Source organism: Tiliqua scincoides, chromosome 2 (genome assembly GCF_035046505.1).
Source record: "Tiliqua scincoides isolate rTilSci1 chromosome 2, rTilSci1.hap2, whole genome shotgun sequence".
Lineage (NCBI taxonomy): Eukaryota > Metazoa > Chordata > Lepidosauria > Squamata > Scincidae > Tiliqua > Tiliqua scincoides.
In genome coordinates, this window is record NC_089822.1 from 258,791,842 (window position 1) to 258,811,055 (window position 19,214).

At 48.0% G+C, this 19,214-nt stretch overlaps 1 protein-coding gene across 1 annotated transcript; it reads right to left on the bottom strand.

Moving 5' to 3' along the window:
* Nucleotides 1–6,229: 6,229 nt before the first annotated feature.
* LOC136639104 (tripartite motif-containing protein 10-like) lies at nucleotides 6,230–18,596 on the bottom strand. The gene is made up of 7 exons (XM_066613127.1): nucleotides 18,488–18,596; nucleotides 18,214–18,434; nucleotides 17,669–17,764; nucleotides 14,836–15,066; nucleotides 12,958–12,980; nucleotides 8,845–8,960; nucleotides 6,230–7,215 (listed from the first exon to the last, which is right to left on the bottom strand). The coding sequence occupies exons 1-7, from the start codon at nucleotides 18,594–18,596 to the stop codon at nucleotides 6,614–6,616; spliced, it is 1,398 nt and encodes a 465-aa protein (XP_066469224.1). The 3' UTR covers nucleotides 6,230–6,613.
* Between the last annotated feature and the right edge of the window lie 618 nt (nucleotides 18,597–19,214).

Genomic DNA, 19,214 nt, shown 5'->3' on the forward strand with positions numbered 1-19,214 from the left:
AGCAGATACATCTGAAGGGGAGAGGACAATACTCAGGCTATAGGCAGCAATGGGCAGACACATCAGGACAAAAGAGGGTCTGTCAGTGTGTCTATAATCAGAGCTGGAGCAACCATGGACTGTCCAGGGCAGGTGCACAGACCCCAGTTGGCTGCAGCAGCCTGAACTAATGATTTGCATGTGTGAATGCACATCTCAGTTGAAACACGGCATAGACACAACCTCCACACTGCCTCACAGGCAGTGTTTTTCCATGCAAAGATTCTCAACCATTTCACACCAGGAGCCACTTTTTAAAATGAGAATCTGTGGTGACACACCAGAGGTGATGGCATGACTGGAAGTGACATCATCAAGCAGGGAAATTTTTAACAATCCTAGGCTGCAATCCGACCCACACTTACCCAGGAGTACGTCCCATTGACTGTCATTGTTAAAAGCATCTACATAGTAATCTGTTAAAAGTACAGATCTGCAACATTTCCCCAAATGCAGTCACATACCATGGTAGCATCAAGTCTAATACATTAAAAATAAAATATTGAAATGAATGGGGACCCACCTGAAATTGGCTCATGACCCACCTAGTGGGTCCCGACCCACAGTATGAGAAGCACTTAGTGGTTTGACTCTGTCAGACTGCTGCTTCAGTGGTTACAAGGGTCAACCCCTGCTAACTGGTTAAGAGGCACTTTTTCAAGTGGGTGCTCCTCTTTTATTTAGCAGGGGGAGAGTAACTGGCCCACCTCACCCCAGCAGTGTCTTTTCTAGTGGCTGTCTGCTGGTGTCGCATCTTTTTAGATTGTGAGCCCTTTTGGGACAGGGAGCCATTAGATATTTGATTTTCCTGTAAACCGCTTTGTGAACTTTTTGTTGAAAAGCGGTATATAAATACTGTTGTTGTTGTTGTTACAAGGGCTGCTGGTTCATTTCCGGGCCCAATTGAAGGTGCTGGCTTGGGACCAGTGTATCTGAGGGACCACGTTCTACTGTACAGTCTGGTTTGTTCTCTTCAGTCATCTCAGAGGGCTTTTTTTGGTTGTGCTGCCATTAAGACAGGTCGGGGGATGTCGGTCAGAAATAGGGCCTTCTTGGTGGTGGCACCTCTACTATGCAGTTGCCTCCTCATTGGACCAAGAGCAGCTCCCTCATTATTAATCTTCCAGTGAAGCCTGAAGATATTTTTATGCCAAAAAGTACCCTGTAAGATCTAAGGAGATGATGGACACAGACTGGCCCCTGCTTTTCACAGCCCAATCCTGAGTTCTCGTGGCATGCAGCTTCGGTGGCACTGAAAACGGCTACCACCCGACCCTGTGCGCTATGGGCTACTGCGGGCGGCACCTCAGGAGAAGAGGACTTTCGTCCCCTTTTCCCAGGTAAGGGAAGTAGCCCTGCAATGGGACTACTCAAGTGTGGTAAAGGCATTCGTGTAGGGCACCAAGCTCCACACGAATGGACAGGATAGCAGAGCTCCACCGGACCTGCCTCCCTCCCTCCCCGCTCCCTCCCCCGGCACGGCTCCCGCCCGCCCCCTCTCAGCCTCCCGCCTTCCCGTCACGACTCCTCCCCACCCTCTCTCTGCCCTCTCTGCGCTGGGCTAGCACGGGCACAGGCCTGGCGGTAAGGCTTGCTAATGTGCCTTATGGCTTGTTTGCAACAGTGTGCGCCAGCAGTAAGCCGGCGCACATTGTTCAGGATTGGGCTCTTAATGTTTTATGATTGTTGGTTTTTTTATGCTGCTGCTGACTGGCTTTTAAGGGGTATTTTACAGTAGTTTTATGTGCATTTTATAAGTTATGTATTTGACATATTTTAATTGGTTGTTAGCTGCCTTGGGTGTCCTTTGGGGAAAAAAGCAAGGTAAAAATTGAATGAATGAATGAATGAATGAATGAATGAATGAATGAGAGCCCAATCCTGAGCTCGGCTGGGCTAGCGCTGGGCTAGCACTGGGCAAGTGCAGGGTGGGCGCCCAGCCTCCACCGCTCAGTGGTCTCACAGACTGCTGAGCCACAACAAGGTAAGTGGGGGTGGGGAGGGGGTGGGGAGGAGGCGTTTTGGGGAGGGTGGAGGCCGGCGGGGGGCAGAGAGAGGGCAGGGGAAGGCGTGACGGGGAGGCGGGGGCAGGGAGAGGGCGGGTGGGAGGCATGCCGAGGGGAGGGAGCGGGGAGGCAGGAGGCGGGTGGATCCTGTCCATTCGTGGAGGGCTCAGCACTTTACATGAACACCTTTACTTTAAGGCCAAGCTTTTGGTTGGTGGTAAAGTGAATAGCCCCATTGCGGGGCTGCTTACCTTAGCCGGGAGAAAGGATGAAAGTCCCCTTCTCCTGAGGCGCAGCCCATGGCAGGCTGAGGTGTGTAGGATGCGGCGGCAGCCGTTTTCGGTGCAACCAAACCTAAGCACACCAGGCAGCTCAGGATTGGGCTGTGAATGAGCTTGTGTTGTCCTTAAAATTAATAAATCAGAACTCTGAGCTGGGCTGAAAAAGAGACGGGGCATTTATGGAGGTTTAACCATTTTGGAGTCATGCACTCTGAGAAACAGGGCCAGTCAGCATTTTGGCTGCAGCCTTTGACACCAGCTGGAGCTGGAGATTTCAGTCAAGGGGGATTCCGCCTGCCATGTCCCAAGAGCCTCTCTGAATAGCAACAATGAATGAGGCTCTGTTTGTTCTGCACCTTCACAGGGAGAAGGAAAAGGAAGGTTGAAAGCAGCACTGAAGGACATGGAAACAGAAGGGTATCTGGTGGCCCTAAAGAAACCTAAAATACCAAAGAAAGTCTCAACTGAAGCCCCAAAAGAGAGGATCTCTCTTTCTTTTTAAAAAATATTTATGAAATATATATTCTTTTTATGAAGAGGCATAAAGGAAGCACCTGAAGGAGAGAAAGAAGAAAAAGTGGGAACAAGACACTAGGAAGCAAAGGGCGCAATCCTAACCCAGCTCTGACATAAGGGGTTAGGATTGCATCCAAAGGAGAATAAAAAGGGGAAGAGGCTTGTAATATGGAATGTATCCTGAGGCACCATATTTTATGATGGGGACAAAAGACTGTTTTAAAACAGCACCTTTCATAAATCTCTGTCACAGTCAGGAAACGGAAATACTTTGCACTCCTCCCCCCCCCCCCCAATGCACTTTGTCCTGAGCCTCTTTGGAGAGATTTCTCTCTTTAGAAAAATAGAGACAGAGGAGGCTGCAGGCAACAGGACTGGATGGAAGGATGACATGGGGTTGGTATAAGAACATAAGAAGAGCCCCACTGGATCAGGCCAAAGGCCCATCTAGTCCAGCTTCCTTTATCTCACCATGGCCCACCAAATGCTTCAGGGAGCACACAAGACAACAGACACAACCTGCATCCTGGTGCCCTCCTCTGCTTCTGGCAGTCAGAGGCAGCCTACCTCTAAAACCAGGAGCTTGCACATACGTACCATGACTTGTAACCCTTGATGGACTTTTCCTCCAGAAATTGGTCCAATCTCTTTTTTAAGGCATCTAGGCAAGATGCCATCACCACTTCCTGTAGCAAGGAGTTCCACAGATTCATTCAATTCTGAGTAAATAAATATTTTCTTCTGTCTGTCCTAACTCTTCCAACACTCCATTTTAGTGAATGTCCCCTGGTTCTGGTGTTATGTGAGAGAGAAAAGAGCGTCTCTCTAACCATTGTATCCATCCCCTGCGTAATTATGTATGTCTCAATCATGTTCCCCCTCAGGCGCCTCTTTTCTAGACTGAAGAGCCCCAAATGCTGTAGCCTTTCCTCATAAGGAAGGTGCCCCAGCCAATAATCTTTTTGATGGCTCTCTTTTGCACCTTTTCCATTTCCACTGTGGAAATGAGTGGTGACCAGAACTTTTTGAGATGTGGTGACCAGAACTGGACACAATACTCCAGGTGTGGCCTTACCATTGATTTGTACAAAGGCATTATAACATTAGCCATCTTATTCTCAATATCTTTTCTAATGATCTCAAGCCTGGAATTAGCCTTCTTCACTGCCGCCGCACTTTGGGTTGACACTTTCATTGAGTTGTCCACAAGCACTCCAAGATCTCTCTCCTGATCTGTCTCAGATAGCTCAGAATCCATTAGCCTAAATTTAAAGTTTTGATTCTTTGCCCCTATGTGCATGACTTTATATTTACTTACATTGAAAAGCACATGCCATTTTGCAGCCCATTCTCCCAGTTTGGAGTCATCCTTCTGGAGCTCTTCACAATCTCTTCTGGTCTTTACCACTTGGAAGAGTTTGGTGTCATCGGCAAACTTGGCCATCTCACCTCACCTGGACCTGTCTGCAGGTCATTGTTGTCCACAGTTGTTGAAAGCAGAGGCAGAAGCAGTTTCCAGTCAGTCTCCCATACCCTGCTTAAGAGCCTGAATAGAAAACTCCCCTGTCCTGGGGAGCCCTGCTCTCCTCAGGCACCTTCCTGCCCACCCACTCCCAGGCCTGTCGCAACTGGATCAGAGCAACTCTCATTCTTCACCCTGTCTGTGGGACTCCTTCATGCAAACTGACATGCAAGGGGCACAAGAGGTGGCAGATGACTTACAGTCGGTTTTATTTATATCTGCGAGGGGTAGAATTGCCACCTACCTCTCCTTATCTGCAATTATATTCTTGTTATCCACTAATACTGGGCTGGAGACGCATCAAACAGGCATGGGTTGGCCCATGGAGAATAGTTGGACACATCTGTGTCTGCTCCCAGACTATGCCCACCATCTTGGGCATTCCAGCTGAACATTCACAACCCTGGTGATGATGGGAGGTCTTTGGAAGACTACCTAAGGTTTGTTCTGGGGCTGGGGCAAACCAAGGGAAGGAGCCAAGAGACAGGTGGGGGAGGAGGACTGGTGAAGCAAACCCCCCCCCCCCCCCGCTGAAATCTGAGGCCTTGTTGTTGGGCCAGCAACCTTCAATGAATCCAGGGTTAGCAAGCACAGAAAAATCATTGCCACAACATTCAGCGCACTGAGGGAATCTACCCATTTTTCCCCATAGGCTCAATGATTCAGGACTCACTAATTTGATATTCTTTAGGTTTTCCAAGAAGCTCTAATGGAAATGCACAAGATCCCTGGAGGAGATAGGATGCCAACAGTGGTCCCTTACTTTGGCAGGCAAGCATAAGGTTAATCTCAGGGCTCTAACTAGTAGAGGGTGTGCTGCACAGCTGCAGCCACTAGAGGCAACCAGGTTATTAAGGGATAAAAGCAGCACCTGATGAAGGGAGAATTTGTTGGGTAGGAGAAGGAGAAAAACTTGAAGGAAAGAACTGAAGGGAAGGCTTAATGGACTGAGGAACTAATGGCTGATGAAGGACTGGAACTACTGATGGACTAACTGACTAAAGGACAGGTGGGTGAATGGACTTTGGAGACTGGGGTGTGGCTGCCGCACCCAAGACCTGCTGATGACCAAGGTGCTGTTGTAGTGGCAGGAGGAGCTGCTGGCAGGAGAGAGGAGGAAGGAGGACCTCTGCAGGTGGAACAGGCCAGGTACCCTGGTAGTGGGGTTCAGCAGTGCTGCAGGGCAGAACTAGGGGGAAAGAAGGGGAGCTAATTAGCTGAAAGTGGAAATCGGTTCTCTAAGCAAAGCTTGGCCTTGGAATCTGGCAAAACAGTAGCTAACTATAGCAGATAACAAGTACTGATGGTATTTAATTATCATTAATTTTAATGTAGGGCTAAACCACTGCCTTCCTTGCCTAAAGGCTCCATCCTGTACACTCCTACCTGGGAATAACTGCCATTGAAACAAATGGGACTGACTTCTGAGTAAACATGCCAAAGATGGTCTCTCCTTCTCTGTGACTTTGCCCAGCCTTCAGTGCTCCACTACAGCAGAGGGCACAGACCAGCCCCAGCCTTTCCCTGCACTTCTGTCGCCACTTCTGAAGCTGCTTCTCACCAAGATGCCTGCTTGTGGCAGTGACACAGGGAGACCAGAAGGGAGGGGCAGCACTCTGCCAGTCCCTCCATGTGCAGAACCAGGTGGGGGCCTGAGTTGCCCTCCCCAAGGGACAGGCCTGCCTAGTGGAACACCCATTTCTGCCTCAGATTAGGCTATCATTAGAAGTGTCCAAAATGGTTTAATTTTTCATGGATGGTGGTGTTATCTTAAAAAAAAAAAAAGGAACTGGAAGTGGTGTGATGTGTTTTTATTCCAAATTCCAACCTTACAGCATTTTTATCAGGTGTAATCACTGTCATAGAAGTGGCACATATGTGTCCTATGCTTGTGGCTGTCAGCAGACATAGTCACAGGAGCAAAACAGGCAGAAGACACATTACTCCCCTCCCCACACACAGACTGGGATTAAATGTACAAGATCCATTTCAGATTTGCAGGCTACTTGTATGAACAACTATACTGGGCAGTCCAATCCCATCCACACTTTCCTGGAAACAAACTGGTTTTAAAGTGCAGGGGAAAAAAGTCACAGCAGCATAGCAAGCAGCCATTAAACATTGCCTACTTGTGAGTAAATGTGAATTGGAGTAGCTGTTTCCCTTTCCACATTGATCAGCTTGCAGGGAGATGGTTTGCCAGCATGTGACTCCACAGGCAGGCAGGCAGCTGCCGGGTCTTGAAGTATCTATGTAGGACAGCAGCTGTGGTAAAATAAGGGTGATCTGGAGAGCAAAGCCAGCAGAGCCTGTGAAGAAGATGCTGTGACTGCCTCGGGGGAGAGGCTCAGGTGGGCTCCACCTGACACATGAAAGAAGGGGAGGAGGGTCTCTCCGCAGAACAAGGCTCCTGAGTGAGTGTAGAGATGAACTCCTGTGTCAGCATCAGAAAAGGCCACCTGCCCCCCAGCACAGTCCAGAGTCACTCGGATCCTCTTGTGCTCCTGGCTCAGGGACAGAGGAGGATCATCAGGGGGATTAAGAACTCTGTACTGACCTCCCCACTTCCCCACAGCCCAGACCCCTTCCTCAGGACTAATATCAGGCTCGCCCTTTCTCCTCACACACTTCTTGGCAACCCCCACAGCCCTCACTCCAAAATCTCCCACAATGACCTCCCAGAAGTGTCTGCCTTCTGTGAAGCCCTCACGGCCCAGCACACAAAACACAAACTCAAATCTCTCAGGATTGTTGGGCAGATCTTGACATTCAGCTCCACATCTCACACTTTTGTGATCCTCAGACAGGACGAGCCAGACATTAGCGGTGTCTGGATCCAGAGTCACATTTTCTGTAGGAATGAAGGGGAGGAGGAGAGAGAAGCAGAATCAGGAGAGTCATCGGGAGCCACAGTGACAGGAAGGGCTGTGGGGTGGTAACCAGTCAGGTATGGGGCAGAGGTGGGAGGTGATGGGCAGCTGATTGGCTGCCTGGCTGTTGCTGGGTGACATGGAGGAGCAGACTGAGGGGGCCGTGACTTACCCTCTGTGATTGGGAGGGAGGGGGCAAAGCAGTCCCTTGGGGGTCTGAGTGTGGCCAACAGAGCCCGTTTGCTGGATGGACTCACTCCCCATAGACTATGGTGGGGCTGGCTTCTGAGCAGAGATGCATTGCTTTGGGCTCAGGCTGCAGTCCTAACCACATTCCCTGGGAGTAGCCCCATAGACTATGCTGGGGCTGGCTTCCAGATAGATGTGCTTGGGCTGCAATCCCATCTGAGTAGGTCTCATTCACTATGGTGGGACTCAGTGGCATAGCTAATGATCGTGTAGCCCTGTGCCAAGCTCAAAATGATGCCCCGGAAGTGACATCACACCCAGGTTTTTAAAGAAGTGAAAATTGGGGGGAAACCTGCCTCCTCCCCCCAGAAGCTTGCCACCTACTTGCTCTGCCGCCACCCCTCAGACAGTGGCATAGCTAATGCGTCTATCTACTACCTACGGTCAAAGAAGATTTTGTAGCCCCCTCCCCACGACAAAATCAAATTTAACTAAATTGAAAGTGTGCCCCTAATTGGTTAGAGACACTGTGCTGGGCTGAAGAGGGACAGTAATTCTCCCCCTGCTCAATATAAGAGATGCTCCACTTGAAAAAGTGCCTCTTTACCCGGTTAGCAGGGTGACTGAATTATGATACATGGAAATAAGAGCAGACTCATATGAACACCGTCTTGGTTCCATGTTGTATCATATAACGTCTCATTGGCTCTCAGAACAATCAGTCTCAGAGGTCAGTTTTGAGTTAAAAAAAATCCACTTTCTGTTCCATAAGGCTATTGTGTTTTCATTTTCTGGTTAATTGGTCATAACTTTTGATAGAATACAGATATTCCAATGAGGTTTGTTTCATTGCATTCTGCATTAAATTACCTTTCCAATGATATATAACATGGTGGTATTATTCGTACCTATCAAGTTTTTCACAATTTTGGCCACTAGTATCAAGCTCAGCTTCTTGCCCCCCTAAAACTAGATGCCTGGTGCAACTGCCACACCCTGCACCCCCTTAGCTACACAACTGGTGGGACTTGCTTCTGAGTGGACATGCATAGCATAGGGCTCTCAGGTGCTCTCTGAACTGGGTGCAGGTGCAGGGAAGTTTGCCATGCTGGGGCTTAAAGAATGGTGAGCTAACTTATTTTCAGGCTTGCATTCCCTTTGGGTCCCCCCCCCCCTTGCCTCTATCTTTACCAGGGGCATCTGTCTCCCTGGTTGGGGGGAGGCGGTGCTCTGCTCAGTCCCTGCTGCTCACAGGGTGACATTCAGACAAACACAGTTGTTCTACTAATAAAGTTGCAAAAAGAAAAATCTGTTTTTGAACCTTGATGAGCTCTCCCCACCTTCCTCTCAGCCCTTGCACCATGAGAAGTCCTATCAAAACCTGCCCATCATATGCCTCCTTGTACATCATTCTTGATTACCTGGGAATTGTTCCATGACACCCTCCAAAAGGGGTTTTACATCAAAGAATCCCCAGATTCTGCAGGTCAGTTCAGGAGGAAAAGCCACAGGATTCCAGAATGCTTTCTTCTCATACCTAATGTGGAGGAAGAAGACATCTGATCTCACAATCCACACAACTGGAATTACTGACTGGAGTAAAAGGATGACATGCAGGAGAAGAAAAGAGCAGAAACCCTGAAGGCACAGGCAAGAACAGATGAGAGGTGTTCAGGTGAGGAGGCTTCTCTAGCAATGGCAGTATACAAGTGCTTTTATGCTAATACCCAAAGTCTCCGAGCAAAGATGGAGGAACTGGAATGTTTGGTGACTAGGGAAATCATTGATATAGTGGGCATAACACAAACATGGTGGAATGCGGAGAAACAGTGGGATACCGCAATCCCAGGCTATAAACTCTACAGGAGGGACAGAGAGGGGCATGTTGGTGGTGGGGTGGCCATTTGTGTTAAAGAAGAGGTGGAGTCCAGCAAAGTAGATATTGAAGGCAGGTCCGACTCCACCATACAATCTCTGTGGGTTAAATTATCAGGTTTGAGGAGCGATGTAATAGTGGGGGCTTGCTATCGTCCTCCGGACCAGAAACCAGTAGAGGACCTTGAAATGAGGAAACAGATCAGGGAGGTGTCGAGGAGGGACAGGGTGGTAATCATGGGGGACTTCAATTATCTTCACGTCGACTTGATCAATTCGTGCTCTGTTCATGAAAGAGAAACCAGTTTTCTTGACATGCTAAATGACTGTGGTTTAGAGAAACTAGTCATGGAGCCCACCAGAGGACAGGCGACTCTGGATTTAATATTGTGTGGCACACAGGGCCTGGTTAGAGAGCTGTTGGGGAAGAGTGACCATGCTGCAATTAGTTTCACCATGAATCGGGGAAGAGTGCCAAACAAATCTGACACAAAAACCCTTGACTTCCGAAGGGCGGACTTCCCTCAAATGAGGATACTGGTTAGGAAGAAGTTGAAAGGGAAGGTAAAGAGGATCCAGTCTCTCCAGAGTGCATTGAAGCTGTTTAAAACAACAGTAATAGAGGCCCAGCAGAAGTGTATACCGCAAAGGAAGAAGGGCTTGACTAAGTCCAGGAGGGTGTCCACATGGCTAACAAGTCAAGACAGAGAGGCTGTAAAGGACAAGGAAACTTCCTTCCATAAATGGAAGTCTTGCCCTAATAAGGAGAATAAAAAGGAACATAAACTGTGGCAAAAGAAATGTCAGAAGGTGGTACGGGAGGCCAAGAGAGACTATGAGGAACGCATGGCCAGTAACATTAAGGGGAATAATAAAAACTTCTTCAAATATGTTAGAAGCAAGAAACCCACCAGAGAAGCAGTTGGCCCCCCGGATGGTGAGGGAGAGAAAGGGGAGGTAAAAGAAATGGCTGAGAAATTAAATGAGTTCTTTGCATCTGTCTTCATGACGGAACACCTTGGGCAGATACCGCCGCCTGAACAGCCCCTCTTGACCAAGGAATTAAGTCGGGTAGAAGTTAAAAGAGAAGATGTTTCAGATCTAATTGACAAATTAAAGACCAATTCCATTAATTATATTAAATCAAAGTAAATGGAAACTTGGAACACAAATATTGTTAAGACTAAAGTGGTATTAAGGTAACTAAAAGGGTTATGCTTTAAAAAAGAAATTATATAAAATATTTTATAGATGGTATTTAATTCCAGAGAAAATCGTAAAAATGTACCCTGGGTCATCAAACAAATGTTGGTTAAGTAAAAAATTGAGGGAATTTATTATATATGGTGGATATGCAAAAAAGCAAAGAAATATTGGAAAATGATATATAAACTGTTACAAGAGATATTGAAGTGTGTATTACCATTTAAACTGGAAACATTCCTCTTAAATGCAACCTCAGAAATTAAGAGTTAGATAAGAAATATTTTATTTTAAATTTTAGTTTAGTGACAAGAGCATATAAGTAAAAATGTGAAGCCTTTTTATGATTGAATAGATAATTTTAGATAAATATTGATTGTTTAGTTAAGTTATTAATCAGTAGATTAACAAATATGATAATTTTAGTATTGATGAATAACCTGTTTATAGACATGATCAATTTTTTTTCTTTTCTTTTTTTTGGACTTATGTATGTTGTAATCAATGGCCTCATCTGTAACCTGCGTAGTCCCAGCCCTAACCGATTTTCCTTACCTGTATCTGTAATAGACAAATTAGAGATCAATAAGTCACCCGGCCCTGATGGCATCCACCCAAGAGTTATTAAGGAACTGAAGAATGAAGATGCTGATCTCTTGACTAAAATATACAACTTATCCCTGGAAACAGCCATGGTGCCATAAGATTGAAGGACAGCAAATATCACACCAATCTTTAAAAAGGGAAGGAGGGGGAGGCCCGGGAAAGTATAGACCGGTCAGCCTAACGTCTGTTCCAGGTAAGATGGTGGAATGCCTCATCAAAGATAAAATCTTAAAACACATAGACAAACAAGTCTTGCTGAGGGAGAATCAGCCTGACTTCTGTAAGGGTAAGTCTTGCCTCTCAAACACTTTAGAATTTTTTGAAAAGTTCAGCAGGCATGTGGATGTGGGAGAACCTGTGGACATTATATATCTGGACATTCAGAAGGCGTTTGACATGGTCCCTCACCAAAGACTGCTGAGAAAGTTCCACAGTCAGGGAATTAGAAGGCAGGTCCTATCCTGGATTAGGAACTGGTTGGGGTTCAGGAAGCAGGGAGTGGGTGTCAGTGGGCAGTTTTCACAGTGGAAAGAGGTGTGCCCCAAGGATCTGTCCTGGGACCAGTGCTCTTCAACCTGTTCATAAATGACCTGGAGGCAGGGCTAAGCAGCGAGGTGGCCAAGTTTGCAGATGACACCAAACTTTTCCGAGTGGTGAAGACCAGAAGAGATTGTGAAGAGCTCCGGAAGGATCTCTCCAAACTGGGAGACTGGGCAGCAAAATGGCAGATGCGTTTCAATGTAAATAAATGTAAAGTCATGCACATTGGGGCAAAGAATCAAAACTCTACATATAGGCTAATGGGTTCTGAGCTGTCTGTGACAGATCAGGAGAGAGCTCTTGGGGTGCTGGTGGACAGCTCTATGAAAGTGTCGACCCAATGTGCGGTGGCAGCGAAGAGGGCTAATTCCATGCTTGGGATCATTAGGAAAGGCACTGATAATAAGATGGCTAATATTGTAATGCCTTTGTACAAATCGATGGTTAGGCCACACCTGGAGTATTGTGTCTAGTTCTCGTAGCCACATCTCAAAAAGGATATAGTGGAGTTGGAAAAGGTGCAAAAGAGAGCAACTGAAATGATTACTGGGCTGGGGCACCTTCCCTATGAGGAAAGGCTACAGCGTTTGGGACTCTTCAGTCTAGAAAACAGGTGCCTGAGGCGCATGATTGAGACATACCAAATCATGCAGGGGGTGAACAGAGTGGATAGAGAGACGCTCTTTTCCCTCTCGCATAACACTAGAACCAGAGGACATCCATAAAAATTGAGTGTTGGGAGAGTTAGGACAGACAGAAGAAAATATTCCTTTACCCAGCATGTAATTAGTTTGTGGAACACCTTGCCACAAGAAGTGGTTATGGCATCTTGCCTGGATGCCTTTAAGTGGGGATTGGACAAATTTCTGGAGAAGTTCATTACAGATTACAAGTCATAGTAGGTATGTGCAAGCTCTTGGTTTTGGAGACAGGCTGCCTCTGATAGCCAGATGCAGGGGAGGGCATCAGGCCACAGGTTGTGTCTGGTGTCTTGTGTGCTCCCTGGGGCCACTGTGAGATACAGGAAGTTGGACTAGATGGGCCTTTGGCCTGATCCAGTGGGGCTCTTCTTATGTTCTTAGTGTAAATGGATATAAAATACAACAGGTACAGCAGGCGCCTTTGTAGCTGAGGGAAGGGGACAGATGTCTGGCAGCCCTGATGGATGTGCAGATGGAATGTTGTAAAGAAGGCCCTGAGTGGAGCACTGGAGGGTGGGGAGTCCTGCATTCTCTCCCCAAGAGCCACGTTCTTAACAGACCATTCCCAACATCAGGTGACAAGAAGGGAAACGAGTGGGATCCACGTACCTCTGCAAGGTCTTCCTAATATCCTGGGGGAAAAAAGAAAAAGATCTCAGCGCCTGCCACAAGCAAGTCAGACTTTTCACACCCTTCACAGAGGTGCTCTCTGGTCCTCCACTGTCCAGTTGGTAGTGATCCATCTTCCACACTCCACTCAAAGACTGAGGTGCAGCTGCACAGAATAATCACAAGCTGGGCAAAGAAAAGTTTTCTTTTTCTTGTCCTGATCCATCAATTCTGTGTCACACCTCCTGATCTATTGTCAGACCCAGCTAATGGCCTTGACCTCTGTCCGCAACCTGGGATCTCCATCAGTATAAGATAGAAGGGGAGGCAGAGGCATATCTTCAGGGAGCAAGGGGGTCAAATACCCCAGACACCACGCTTGCCGTGCATCCATCCATTGCCCCCTTCCATGGCACTCAGTTGGTTGCCGATAAGGATCAGTCTGCCAATCTGAGGGCTGCCCCGAGGGCTCCCTCCCACAGGTATTCTGAGGGCCAGGGAAGCCACGCACGGCCTTCTAAATCCAAAAAATAGTCACTTCCAAGGAAACCGCAGGCAGCATATCTGGCTCTCAGAACGGTTCCAGCGGGATGCAGTGGGCATGGGGTTTGGCACCTCCAGCTGGGGGTAGCACCCCTGGAGGTGTGGCCCCAGGAGCCACAGTGGTTTGGAACACCGCCAAGGGGAGGGCTCTGCTTGAGCTTCCCCTGCTGTTGTTGAAACCAAGTATGAGAAAGAAGAGACACCCAGGACATCTTTCGCTGAGTGTGGAGATGACACTGCTCCCCTTTCACGTCCCTCTCCCTTGCTCAGCTAGGACACCCCCCCCCCCATAAATCCTTTGCTGACCAGCAATCCAGGGCAGTCACTCAGGCCCATGCTTCCCATTCATTCTTGTCTTCTTCAGGGTGAGATTCGGGAATGCCCAGGCAGGGATTCCCCTCCATGATCAGGCCTCCAGCATATGCGTTCCAGATGGCCCGGGTCTCTCTTTCTCTGCACAGACCCTGGACAGTGGGTGAGGCTCCACTGGAGCACCACAGAAGCCCATTAGCGGGGCTTGAGAGCAGCAGAACTGAGCAGAGCTGGAGGGAAAGCAGTGGTCAGGAAGTAGCCATGAGAACAGATTCCAGAATCTTTGGAACCTGCAGGCCACACTGAAATAAAATGGACTGATTTCTCTTGAGTGCGCATGTACCTAAGAGAGGTCTTTCAGCCCAGGCCTGAGCTGCCTGGCGTGTGGGACTGACGTGGTGCTGAAAACAGCTGGTGCGGCATCCTGAGCACCACAGGGCAGCTTCTGGTGGCTCCTCCAGGGAAGGGGATGTTTGTTCCCTTTCTCCAGATAAGGAAAGTGGCCCCACAATGGGGTTCTGCAGTAGCTCTGGAGCTTCAGCAGAATCAAAGTGTTCCATCTCAGACCATGCAGCCCAACAAGGAGTTCAGGATCTGGTGGAACTGAGTTCCGCAGGTCCTACCCTCCCCCCACCCGGCCCCCTCCCCCCAGCACAAAATCTCCCCACCCCTCTCCCCACCTCCCCTTGCCCTGAGATGCTGCCTCACCGCTCCCCCCACGTCCCCACCTACCTCTCCACTGCCCTGGGGTTCAGATGATCACAAAGCGGCAGAGCAGCAGCTTTCCACCAGTGCAAGCCCAGCTCTGGTTCATGCTGAACTAGCTCTGGTGCTCGGCTGGTGCTAAGCCCTGCAAGTGCACCTTATGACAGTGCACACTGGTGGTAAGCCGGCATGCGTATCTCCAGATTAGGCTCTTCATCAGCACAACACACTGAGTCCTTCATTCTTGTGTAGGTCAAGGAAGCACAGAGCAGTTTCTTCCCCTGGGGAGGAACCGGAGCTATTTCTACCCCCTCTCACCTGCAGGAGCTCACTTGCTGGCTGCTGGCATTTCTCCTCCATCTGCTGGATTAGACCTTCAAGGGAGGACAGTTCCTCCACCAGCCTGGCCATGTGCTTCTCTCTTCTGGTTGCAATTTCCTTCTCCAGCTCTTCCAACTGCCAGAGGAGAGACATCTTTTGTTTCTCCAGAAACTGGTGTAGTTGGTTGAAAACAGCCTCTGTCGTTGTCTTCTTTTCTTCTATTTGTCCCTGCAATAAGCAGTTGTAAAGAGGAAAGGAGAGAAATGTCAGGAATATTTAGGCTATTGAGTGGGAAGCTTAAATCCAGGACCCCAAAGGTAGCGTTAAGAACATAAGAAGAGCCCTGCTGGATCAGGCCAAAGGTCCATCTAGTCCAGCTTTCTGTATCTCACAGTGGTCCACCAAATGCCCCAGGGAGCACACCCCGGTGCCCTCCCCTGCATCTGGCACTCAGAGGCAGCCTACCTATAAAACCAGGAATTTGCACATACCTACCATGACTTGTATCCTGTAATGAACTTTTCCTCCAGAAATTTCTCCAATCCTTGGAAGTGCTGCCTGTTCTACATGCAGGGCCAGTTAGGCAGGCCAAGATCAGGGGTCTCAATGCGTGGATTGGACAGTGGTATAAAGAGGAGGGGTTTAGATTTGTTAGGCACTGGGGAACATTTTCGACAATCAGGGCCTGTACAAGAGGGACAGGCTTCACTTGAACCAGAATGGAACCAGACTGCTGGCACATAACGTTAAAAAGCCCTCCCCTGCATCTGGCTATCAGAGGCAGCCTGTCTCCAAAACCAAGAGCTTGCACATACCTACCATGACTTGTATCCTGTAATGAACTTTTCCTCCAGAAATTTCTCCAATCCTTGGAAGTGCTGCCTGTTCTACATGCAGGGCCAGTTAGGCAGGCCAAGATCAGGGGTCTCAATGCGTGGATTGGACAGTGGTATAAAGAGGAGGGGTTTAGATTTGTTAGGCACTGGGGAACATTTTCGACAATCAGGGCCTGTACAAGAGGGACAGGCTTCACTTGAACCAGAATGGAACCAGACTGCTGGCACATAACGTTAAAAAGCTGGCAAAAGAGCTTCTAAACTGTATTGTATTGGCAACCTTCAGTCTCGAAAGACTATGGTATCACGCTCTGAAAGGTGGTTCTGGCACAGCGTCTAGTGTGGCTGAAAAGGCCAATCCGGGAGTGACAATCCCTTCCACACCGGGAGCAAGTGCAGTCTGTCCCTGGCCTGTCTCCCTGGCTATGGGCCTTCCTTCTCTGCCTCTTAGCCTCAGACTGTTGGCAAAGTGTCTCTTCAAACTGGGAAAGGCCATGTTGCACAGCCTGCCTCCCAGCGGGCCGCTCAGAGGCCAGGGTTTCCCACTTGTTGAGGTCCACTCCTAAGGCCTTCAGATCCCTCTTGCAGATGTCCTTGTATCGCAGCTGTGGTCTACCTGTAGGGCGCTTTCCTTGCACGAGTTCTCCATAGAGGAGATTCTTTGGGATCCGGCCATCATCCATTCTCACAACATGACCGAGCCAACGCAGGCGTCTGTTTCAGCAGTGCATACATGCTAGGGATTCCAGCACGTTCCAGGACTGTGTTGTTTGGAACTTTGTCCTGCCAGGTGATGCCGAGAATGCGTCGGAGGCAGCGCATGTGGAAAGCGTTCAGTTTCCTCTCCTGTTGTGAGCGAAGAGTCCATGACTCGCTGCAGTACAGAAGTGTACTCAGGACGCAAGCTCTGTAGACCTGGATCTTGGTATGTTCTGTCAGCTTCTTGTTGGACCAGACTCTCTTTGTGAGTCTGGAAAACGTGGTAGCTGCTTTACCGATGCGCTTGTTTAGCTCGGTATCAAGAGAAAGAGTGTCAGAGATCGTTGAGCCAAGGTACACAAAGTCATGGCTGTCTAAACATGGACATGGCAAGTCTAAACTGACCCATGAGGGAAACCCAACAGGAGCTGAGGGGCATCCGGTTTGGAACTCCTCATCACTATGGGATGAGGATAGGAAGGTTAGAGAACAAAAAGCTAGTGACAGTAGCAGTAGGAAATGGGAATGGAAGCATGAATGGGATCTGATAGAGAGTTCAGCACAGTGAGAGGCTGCAGGGATAGAGGAGCTAATAAGCAGCCCATTTGGGGGAACTTCGTATACAAGGGCTTTTATGCTAATGCCACTGCTTTTTGTTTCATGTCTGTGATGCAGTAGCGGCAGCAAAGGAAAGGCCAGCATTGTTTTGTGCAAGGCCTTTTATAGGCCTTGAGCTATTGCAAGATTGCAATAGATTGCAATGAATATTGCTATTCATTCATTCATATAAGTTCATCTTTAATATATTCATTTATATAAACTTATGCAAATTTATTCAGATTTTTCCCCCTGCCCCCAACACAGTGTCAGAAAGCTCATGCGGCCCTCCTGCCAAACACTTTGGACACCCTTGGTCTAGAGGGTAGAGCCTCCGTTTGCCTGAAGATAACATCCGCAGGTCGCCAGTTCGAGGCCACTGGCACCGTGTGACCTTGAAGCAGCTGACAAGCTGAGCCAAGTTATTCCAACTGCTCTGAGCATGGGAGGATGGAGGCCAGAATGTGAAACCAGATCAGAAAGAAACATCTGAATGTTGTGGTTCTTGAAAGATAGAACCTTCTTTCAGTTGTAAAAATCCCTGCGGGGATTCAAATAGCCTGCCTATGTAAACGGCCTTGAATAAAGTCTGAGGAGAAATCTGATGACCAAGAAAGGCGGTATATAAACACCTGTATTATTGTTTACAGATATGGGTTCTAGTAGCTGTTCACTTCCAATGCAACAGGAACACTTACGAGCAGGTCTCGGCTTTCCTTTTCTGTTCTTGCTTTGCTTGCCAGAATTCTCTCTCGCTCCTTCCTCAGATCTTCCAGACAGCTACACAATTGGTCCTGCAGCAAAGAGAAACGTTTCTGTTTGGATTCTTTTTCAGGGGAGGGAAGGGGGTTTACTATCTAAAGGAGTGTTTGAACTCTGCATAAGAATGGGAAAGCAGTTGAGGTGTATGCTTGTTCCTTGCATTTCAGTGCTTTCTGGGCAGGTCTCTGGACTTGGTGTCTGATAATGGTATCTTACATACGCAGAAGGAGATTGCAGTTGGGACTAGAAGTCAATTAGTGTTTATCCCTGAGAGGGAGATGGGAAAGAATGACCTTCAACCTCCCCTTGTGTCCAATCCTGACATCAGGAGCACTGATTCTAAAGATGTGTCATAACCTGGAGCAGGCAAACCCTTTTCCTGCTGTGGGCCTCCAGGTTGCAAGTCTTCCCACAAGGACTTCTCTCCAACCAAGCTGCATGTTACACCCATCACTGGCCCTTGAGATATACGTTCACTCACCTTGCATTCCTTGGCAGCCTCTTCCAAAAGCAGGAAAGTATGTGATCGATGTTCTGGGGATCTCTCACAAATCAGACACAACAACTCCTGGTCTTCTTTGCAGAACAGGTGGAGTTTTTCCTTGTGTCTCAAACATAAATGCTCTATTCCCCAGTAAAATGAGAGACATTTAATTTTTTCTACTATATTTGCCAGTTTGGCCAGAAATTTCCTCTCCTGATTTTAGCTTTGCAAAGGGCACACTTCAAGTTCCCCAGATCTTTCCACTTCTCACAGTAGTTGGTGATGCAGTCCTTGCAGAAGTTGTGGCCACAGTCCACGGACACAGGGTCTGTCAGGTACTCCAAGCAGATGGGACACTTGACTTCTTCCTCTACATCCATGGATGGTGAGACTGAGGCCATGGCTGATCAAGACTCCGTGGATGGATTCAGGCAGCTTCTGAGACCTGTACAAGAACAGCAGGTGGGTGTCGGTGAGCAACAGAAGAAATACCACCTGAGGAATAACTATTTCACAGACTGCCCATTGCAGAAGATCTGTGAATTTTCCACCGTGGTGCCCAGTTTGTAGGACTAATAATGGGAGGTGTTTGTTTTTGTTGATAATCACATAAACACATAAAACACCACATTTTGGTCTTTAAGAGATCAAAATGAAAACAGAAAACCCTCAGTGTTCAAGAAATTTTCCAGTAATTAATACCTGTAGATAACTTTTCTAGTTAGAAGGAATACCAGGGCCACATCTCCTGACACTCTGTCACCTGCCTGGTGCACTTTTAAAGAATTTAAAATTAATAAAATTGAGAACTTTGGAATAAAACTTTCTGTCTGTTTCATTGTTTCAAATCATGAAACCTGTGAAAAAATAAATCCATTTTCAAACACCTTGTGAAGTCCATATCGAGGGCGGATCCCCGGGGTATTGGTTCTGCTGTACCGTCTAGACCTGCCCAGTCTCTCCCTGGCCAGTGCAAATAACGGGGTGCCAAAAAAAGG

Coding starts and splice junctions, on each gene's coding strand:
- LOC136639104 (XM_066613127.1), bottom strand. CDS start 18,596: ATGGATGTAGAGGAAGAAGTCAAGTGTCCCATCTGCTTGGAGTACCTG. Junction 18,435..18,487: donor GGACTGCATCACCAACTACT/GTGAGAAGTGGA, acceptor TGCAAAGCTAAA/ATCAGGAGAGGAAATTTCTG. Junction 17,765..18,213: donor AGGCTGCCAAGGAATGCAAG/GTGAGTGAACGT, acceptor TCTTTGCTGCAG/GACCAATTGTGTAGCTGTCT.